Source organism: Triticum aestivum, chromosome 7A (assembly GCF_018294505.1).
Source record: "Triticum aestivum cultivar Chinese Spring chromosome 7A, IWGSC CS RefSeq v2.1, whole genome shotgun sequence".
In the NCBI taxonomy this organism is placed as follows: Eukaryota; Viridiplantae; Streptophyta; class Magnoliopsida; order Poales; family Poaceae; genus Triticum; species Triticum aestivum.
Window position 1 is genome coordinate 172,980,200 of NC_057812.1, and position 8,888 is coordinate 172,989,087.

At 51.1% G+C, this 8,888-nt stretch overlaps 1 protein-coding gene across 1 annotated transcript; it reads left to right on the top strand.

Moving 5' to 3' along the window:
- Positions 1–3,750: 3,750 nt before the first annotated feature.
- Positions 3,751–7,197, top strand: LOC123153144 (uncharacterized protein At1g66480). Its single transcript, XM_044572406.1, has 2 exons — positions 3,751–4,705; positions 6,701–7,197. The coding sequence occupies exons 1-2, from the start codon at positions 3,896–3,898 to the stop codon at positions 6,743–6,745; spliced, it is 855 nt and encodes a 284-aa protein (XP_044428341.1). The 5' UTR covers positions 3,751–3,895; the 3' UTR covers positions 6,746–7,197.
- Positions 7,198–8,888: the final 1,691 nt, after the last annotated feature.

Sequence of the window (8,888 nt, forward strand, 5' to 3'; positions counted from 1 at the left end):
GTATCATAATATGATACTCAACCATCTCTTTCATCATTTAATTTTACGCAACCTTGTTAAAATTGTCTAGTTGGTTTACATGATACTACTAGATATAATACTCTTCATAGGGGTCAGCATTGGAAATACACTTGGCCGGAACTTTACGTGGATCGTACCCAAAGCATGTAGCAGGACCACACATACGGACACATACGGCAATGACCCTTCACAGTAGCAAACGCATCAACAGGCATTTCGCTGGGCGATATGCATCCCTGGAATACAAACCGTCTGTTTCGTATTTGGCGCTCAGGCCAACGAAACATGACCTGCAGGGTACGGAGTTTTGACGCTCCCCCAACAACCCCCGCCGCTTCCCGCGCCAGCCAGCCATATGCCTCTTCCCAGTCTAATTTCAACCATTGCCGAGCAATCATGTGGCATCACCGTCGCGTCGAATACCACCGGCGCGGTGAGAATGCGCCGAAAATCATCGGCCTGGCTAGTTTGCTTTGGCGGCGAGACCTCGGGGCGTGGTTCACCCGATCACACCGCCACCCTGCCCTGCCGCGCGACACCTACTTGCCCTGTGACTTCGATGCCTTCGCGCGCTCGCGCGGGACCAACAACAACCGCGACCGCCGGCCGATTGATTGTCCAGGCAGGCCGTCGCCGGCGCGGCGGCGCCACAGCCACCCACTCAGCTGACCTGCGAGGCAAAGTCGTGTCGCATCTCACACCCGCACGCATGTGCCGGATGCACGTTCAGTCCTTCACATCGCTGCGCCAAAGTCGTTAACCAGTGCATATCAGCATATATGAGTCCAAAATTAACACTCAGCCGCTGAAACTGGAGGAGCATACCACGTACGCACCTACTGTCCATGAACTTGACCGTGGACAACAGCAACGCGATAGACAGCAAACATAGCTGCAGGTGCATACACACCACGGCTTTGCCGGCTGGTCGATCGATAGCGCGAATGGGCCCTGACAATCAGACTAGAAAGGACAAGAAGTGGACAATGTACGGCGCTCTCCTCTCCGGCTCCGGGGAGACGTCTCTGCAAGTGCAACCGGCGACAACGACGAGATCGATACAAAACGGAGCCAAAACCAATGCTTGGCGTTTAGCCTTTTACGTTGGATGGATGCCGTTGCAGATTCCCTGCTGATCGAGCACGAACCATATGCAGATAAGCCCAACGACCGCAGCAGAGAGAACATCATGCATGCACGCATGCATGCGTTAGTATGAGATATCGGCCATGTTCTGGTTCTGCTTTGCTAGCTCCGGCCGGAAAGGAGGACGGAAGGTGCGTCGTGACGATCGAGCACATGTCACGTAGGACGCTGAGTCAGGATCCTGGGAAGGTACACAGAGAGGAAAAGGAACACACGTGGTCTACGTTTGCACCTGGTGTATGTGGATTGGTAGGTCATGAGTCTCGTGGCACACTTGGTGGCAAGAGAGAGACTCGTTCTTCGTCGCTGCCTAGATCGGTCCAGGGTTAGCGTACAGTGTCAACATGGTTTGCTAGTCTAACGAGCTACAGTACGACTGGTTAGCAGCACACAGTACCGTGAGCTCATTTCGCAGTGCCATGCATGATTTTTTTCTTGGTCGCCGTAGCATCTTTTACAAGAAAAATATTCATACAGCTGCAAAATTTTCCAGGTAATTAATCTGTAACTGTTCATTTTGCAGATCCTCAACACTGTAGAAAATTGACCCACTGGGCGCGTAGAACATCTAACAGTGTGAGAAAACGACCACGTCACGTATTTCACGACGGAAGCTCGGCCGATTCAAACGTGCACACAAGGAGGACAGGACATGAGCATGTGCTTTGGCCTCGTTCGCCTTGAGCGGAAGGGCAAACCCGAGCTACAGTCCCACAGACGACAACGGCCGTCTGCATGCAGATGCGCAACGCGACACGACGGTTGCCGTGGATCGCCGGACTCCTCCCGGCACCCGATCCCGCGAAACGGATTTGCAGAGCATTAATACGATGCATGGGCGCGCTTGACCTCGCCGCCGCCGCCGCCGGCGGACATTCCTCGGTCCGACCCCGTGCCGTGACGGGCGCAAAAAGGAGGACCGATCTGTGCCGTGAAGGATGCACCATCTGGATCCGGGCCGTCCGCCGTGGCGAGTCCGGCGGTACGGCATCCGCGCTGTTGTCGCTGCAGTGCCATGGCTTCGAGAACGGAGAGACCAGGCCACGTACGAACCCACTTACTACAAATACAAATGGAGGTTAATGGCTGCAGGTGCAAGATCAACGTCAAGGGGTTTAAAAATGGAGGAACGGCACATGCAAAGTTGGCCACGAGATGACACGGCGGGCGGCCGGTTTCGGCGAGCTCTTCGACTGGCCGAGCTCGTTGCGTTTGCTAGCACGGTAAATATGACGTGATCTGATGCTGAGAAAGAAGAAGCTGTGACACAAACGCTGCTCGTGGTAATTAAAGCCTCTTGTCTCCCCCCACCAGATTAGGCACCAAGTCAGTTTTGTAGACAAAGTACTCTACATGGCTAATTTAAATTCTACGTCTGCAGCATGCTTCCTCGATTCTGCGCGGCCGAAGCAAACCTGCCCTTTGGCACTCTAAAATACTAACCGAAGTGTTCAGACCAGTAGTTAAGTTCTGCTTCGCTCGAAGTAAAGTTATTGCTCTGATTCTGGAACTGCGAGCTTAATTGGACGGTCAAAATGTGTTTTCATCCTGCACTCATAGTTAATTAAGACATGCATGCACTAGAACTAACTTTAACCTCCTCGCTTCTATTTCCACTTCCACAGTGCTAATGCGGAAAAAAAAATCTTATGCGACCCGGGTCGCACGCTCTGCGTCGTGAGACCCCCTCATGATCATAGCACCTAAAAAAACTGATCTCAAAGCACATCTCCTTTCTTCCACCTCTGGCCTCTCTCTCCTCTCTCTTTCTCTTCCGTCGAGCAGCACTAGCACGAGCACGAACAACAGGCAGATCATGTCCAACCGCCGGCACCATCCCCATCAATTCTCCTCCGTCCCCGCCATTCTCTGCCGTGACATCTCCTTCTGCACGAGATAACACGGCGGGCGGCGGATTTCGCTGTGCTATTCGGCGGGTCGAACTCGTTACGTTTGCTAGCACGTTAAATATGACATGATCTTCTTTTTTTGACTAACGTAATATGATGTGATCTGATGCTGAGAGAGAAGAAGCTGTGCCACAAACGCTGCTCGCGGTAATTGAAGGCTCTGGCTTATTTCCCCCCACCAAATTAGGTACCAAGTCAGTTTTGCACAAGTACGGAGTATATCTAGTTTAAATTTTACGCCTGCAGCATGCTTCCTCGGTTCTGCACAGCCGAAGCGAACCTACCCTTTGCCACCCTAAAATAACCTAAGTGTTCAGACAAGTACGCTTAAAAAGTTACTAGTAGTAAGATCACGATTAGTTCTGCGTTTTGCTTCTGAATCTGGAAATGCGAGCTTAATTAATTGGACGGTCAAAAACGTGTTTTCATCCTTACTCATACTCTAGTTAATTAGACATGCATGCAGTAGAACCGACTTTAACCTCCTGCCTTCCACTTTCAGTGTAGTGGGGGGCTAGCTAAGCTTTGTAGAAAATAATACTGTATTCCCGCAAAAAATATAATAATACAGTATAATTCCAGTCTACGTCAAGCTCAATACTCGCGTGAACCTTTGACTCCCAAACCTGTCTGCCCCTTTTTCGCTCGCCCGTTTTAAACTCGCACACCCCACACGCACAATCACCGCAAAGAACCACGCGAACCGAACCCACGCACCATCAGCGAAGAGGAGAGGGGGCGGCCAAAGACAAGAGAAAACGCAGCCGCCGCCGGGAGGAGAGCGCAGCGTGGGAGCAAGGAGCGGCAGCCGGCAGGCAATGGGCAACAGCATCGGCGGCCGGCGCAAGGGCGCCAAGGTGATGCAGCTGGACGGCACCGCCTTCAGGGTGAAGCCGCCGGCGTACGCGGGCGCCGTGCTGCGCGACCACCCGGGCTTCCAGCTGCTCGAGTCGGAGCAGGTCAAGCTGCTCGGCGTCCGCGCGCGCCCGCTCGAGCAGGACGCGCTGCTCCGCCCGGGCCGGCTCTACTTCCTCGTCGCGCTGCCCCGCCCCACCGTGCCCCCGCGCCGCGCCTGGTCCGGCGCGCTCCACGTCGGCGCGCGCGAGAGGCTCGAGTCGCTCATGCTCACGCGCCGCTCCACCTCCGACCTCACCTTCCCGACCTCGGGCACCGCGCCGGCCTCCCCGATGTCCACCGCCTCCGAGGGCGGGCCGGTCCAGCTCAGGATGCGCCTGCCCAAGGCGCAGGTCGCCAAGCTTATGGGCGAGAGCCGGGACGCCGCCGAGGCGGCCGCTAAGATCATGCAGCTCTGCGCCGCCAACGGCGCTGTGACGCCGGAGCGGAGCCCGCGGTTCCTGCCGACGGCGGACTGGGGCACTGGTGGGTTCGCGCAGACGCCAGAGCGGAGCCCGCGGTTCGTGCCGACGCCGGACTGGGGCGCCGGCAGGTTCGCGCAAACCCCAGAGCGGAGTCCCAGGTTCGCCGTCACGCCCGAGTGGGGTGCCAGGTTCATGATGCCGACGACGCCGGAGAGGGGCGTAGAGACGGCGAAGACGCCGGATAGGTGGCCCGCTTTACCCCGCACGCCGGAGTATGCATCAGCGGACGTCAAGGCCAGCCGGAAGGAGGTAATGCACTGCTTCTTTCAAAGTTTTTTATTCAAAGTTATTATGGTCTGAATCAAATCACTGTATAGATTAGTCCTTTTGTATTGCTTTTCGCTCATCTGCATTTCAAAAAAAGTTTTGTGTGAAAGGGAAACAAAATGTTTTTTTAACACAGTACAGACGCAAGCGCTCATAGAAACACGCCAACACTCATCCTCTATGAACACACACCCTACCCCTATGAACACCTCCAAGAGACTAAGCCGATATATCATCTTGAGATTTTACAAAGTCATCGTTGACGCCTCGTAGCCAACGAGAACGTCTCTTCCCACTAAACGTGCATCGCCGGAAATCCTAAAATAAATTTAAGATAAATGCGAGTATCTCATTGCCCGGTCAAACAAATAATGCGGAAACTTTCACCCAAAAAAATGTATTACAATATGGTTTATTTTGACCAACACAAATTATAAAATAATAAATTAAGAATGTATATAGTTTATGTAAAGCGGATAAATGGTCCTCACCGTTTATTATCCAATAAAATTTCCTATGAAAATTAGCTTCGACTAATTCACACTGCCTCTGTCTCAAAATATAAGACGTTTTTGTATGCTAAACATAGCATGCAAATATTTCACTCTCCTTCACGCGGTTTGTTTAGGAATATGTAAACAAGCCATAGGAGCATCTCTAGCAGCATGCATATATCTTTGTTATGGACTGAAAAGTCAAAGCATCAAATACTGATACGCCATGGGATCCCTGCGTATGCAATGGGGAACGATTTGGAGCTGTTAATGGTGTGACCAGTATTCTCGGCCGATGCAGATGTGTCTTAAGTATTGAATAGCGTGTTTTGAGGTTTTTCAGGACACGTTACTACGGTAGTTATTTGTTGGCGATCAATTCTAGGATAGGACTGGTCGAGTGATGATGCAAAATACAGTTGCTTGTCATACTCCTACTTGAATATCTGGAGACACGAGACAATTCTTAGTTTTTGGCTGCGGATGAAACATAGCTGTAGCAGTCATAGATCTACCTTGGAAAATAGTTCGCGTGCTGAAGTTTCAGAACGAGCTCTCTGAACCTTCGACGTTGTCAACAGATTTTAGCACAGCAAGTCAGCAATAGCCCTGTTCAATCTTCAACCTAAAACTGTCGCGTTTCGTAGTATGGATAGTCCTTAGTCTGCGGATTCAGCATAGCAGCCATTCTGACGTTCCTTCCACATTTCTAATAGCTACTAGAACTGATCTACAGTCAGATCTGTGGAAAGTCTATGTCTGCGTACCCGAGATGATCTTAAATGGCCATTTCAAAACATTAGAAGTACCTGGATTATTATTCCACGGTAGCAGAAGAAACAGGCCGAGAGTCGCATCTCTGACCAGGTGTCCAGAGCGAGAGAGAAATTTTCAGGGATCATAACGAGACAAGTTGCTCGATCCGGTTTATACCCATTAGTGTACCTTTGGGCTGATTCTTTCCGGTCACCGTCACTAATGTACTGTCAACTTACTGGTTAAATTAATTTAGTGTTGAGCACCTAAAGTCAAACCAGCAAATCCTAACCGTTAAAGTAGTTTAGGCAGCAGCAGGCGACGGTTAGATGGTGGCATGATACTATCTCATTGAAGCTGTTTCCAGGGGAACTATCTCTTTGAAGTTCTTTGTTTTTGCGGGTAACTATCTCTTTGAAGTTAATCTCGTCACCATGACACCATTTAGCAATCGCTTTCTACCTGCGCCAGTTTTTCTCTCTCGGAGATAAGGGATATCACATCGGCAGAACCTTTCATTAGGACTTTTCTTTCATTTCTTTTCACAAGTAAATCATTGTTGGCCTCGGCATGTACTTTTTCATGTACCTGATGTTCTGATCTAGCAAATCTCGGCCTATCGTTGTCGTCCCCTGATGCGTGAACAGATCAGCAATTGGTTGACACGAATTACCCATCGCTTTTGCTGACATCTTCTCCTGTGATTTTTGTTTCTGTGGTGTTTCAGAAGCGAACGCGGTTCCTGGCCTTGCCGGATGAGATCATAGCATGATGGCTTCTCGTCCACCTGAAGTGATAGATCGATCGACCACAGATTGCCGGAGCTGGGGACGAGAGGCCGCCGACGGTTTCCTGCCTCGCGCCTCGCCCGCTTCTTCTTCTTCTCCTTCTTCTTCTTCATACGGCATGGAGCGTCGTTTTCCTCTCTTGTTTACCTTTTTAGCCTCGGCCTGCGATAACATTGCTGCGAGCTGTGGTGCTCTCAGTAGTTAGCTTAGGGGAGATGTATATGGACCTCTACGTATAAACTTACACACATATGATCCTGTGCGTGACGTTGGAGATCGGACCCGCCCTGTGTTGTCGACGGCGTCGGGTCGTCTCCCAACCTTGTTGCAATCGGCTTTCGCACGTCGCGTGCCGTCTGGTCTTTTTTTTTTTTGTAAATACATACTTGGTTCAAGATGAATAATAATGGATCTAATTTAAGTGATTGTTTGATTCGATGTGGACACAAGGAAGACGCGCCCGGTTAGGGTCCTTCTTTTGCTAATCATGAGCTTTATTGATTACTTAGAAGCAATATACATTCGTGGATGATACAATCGCGGAGGAAAAAACCGAAACAAAGGGTCCTTTTCGACGCATTTTTAGTAAGAGACGAACGGAATGAGAGATGAATATTTTCCACGGTTCAAGAAAACGCATATTTTTTATATTTCAGCCACAACATCATGCATCTTTTAAAAAAAAAACCAGTCGCACCTTTATTTAAGCACCCCACACGGGGATTTCGTCCGAAATAGTCTGTACAATAAAATCTGGGGGCACATGCAGCCACACCTTGCTTAACTTTGTTGAAACTGCTTCCCTAGCTAACAAGTGGGCAGCTTTATTAGCATCACGCCTAACCCACGAAATCTTCCGGCTCTCCCTCAAGGCCAGCAGACGCTTGACCTCCTCCACCACAGGTCCTAGCGGTGAGAAGTCCCTTTGTGTGCCTTGAAGTTTACATACGATCTCCTTGCAGTCTATCTCGATATGTAGGTTGGCAATGTTCCGCTCCTCAGCCACCTGTGCGGCCCTTCTGCACGCCAGGAGTTCAGTCCTTGCGGGGTCACTTCCTAGTGGAAGGACATGGCAAAGGCCTCCCAAGAAAGCACCATCATGGTTCCGAAATACCAGCCCGGCTCCACCGCTGTCCCCCCTTTCGATGTGGCTCCGTCGACGTTTACCTTCACCCACCCCTCCTTCGGGGGCCTCCATTTCTCCTTCACCGCCGGCGTGTTTTGCTTGCTTTTTCGGCCATGTATCGATTGCCACTCGCCCATAAGATGGAAGACTCTTTTTGCTATCATATCCGCCTCCTCAATCCGCTGCCCATCGCGTGCATTATTCCTCGCGAGCCAGAGCGCACATGCACTCTGAACCATGACCGCTTGTAACACCCCGGATATGACTTTCCCAATATGTAATCCAACTCTTGCCGTTTCCGGCCTTAAGTTATTTTATTTTCTCGGGTTCGGGTTTTTGTCTCCGTGTGTTGTTATCGTTGTCATGCATCTTATATCATATCATCATGTGCATTGCATTTGCATACGTGTTCATCTCATGCATTCGAGCATTTTCCCCATTGTCCGTTTTGCATTCCGGCGCTTTGTTCTCCTCCGGTGGTCATTTCTACCTTTCTTTCGTGTGTGGGGATTAAACATTTCCGGATTGGACCGAGACTTGCCAAACAGCCTTGGTTTACTATCAGTAGACCTCCTGTCAAGTTTCGTACCATTTGGATTCCGTTTGATGCTCCAACGGTTAACCGAGGGACCGAAAAGGCCTCGTGTGTGTTGCAGTCCAACACCCCTCCAATTGGCCCAAAACCCACCAAAACCCTCTCCATCATCTAGAGTGTTTGATCACGATCGCGTGGCCAAAAACTGCACCTCATTTGGACTGTCCTAGCTCCCTCTATGTCTATATAAAGACCTCCCTTTCCAAATCCCGGGTCTCCTCCCCCGAAACCCTAAAAATCTCACATCCGCCGGCGCCGGATACGTCCGATCCACCCGCCGCTGCCACGTGGCGCCGCTGCCACATGGCGCCGCGCCACTCGCCCGCCAGCCACCCCATATCGCCGGCCCGGGAGGCCCAGGAGGGGCCCCTGAGGCCCGTTGCCTCGCCCGCCGCCCGGCTCCCTC

Coding starts and splice junctions, on each gene's coding strand:
- LOC123153144 (XM_044572406.1), top strand. CDS start 3,896: ATGGGCAACAGCATCGGCGGCCGGCGCAAGGGCGCCAAGGTGATGCAG. Junction 4,706..6,700: donor TCAAGGCCAGCCGGAAGGAG/GTAATGCACTGC, acceptor GTGGTGTTTCAG/AAGCGAACGCGGTTCCTGGC.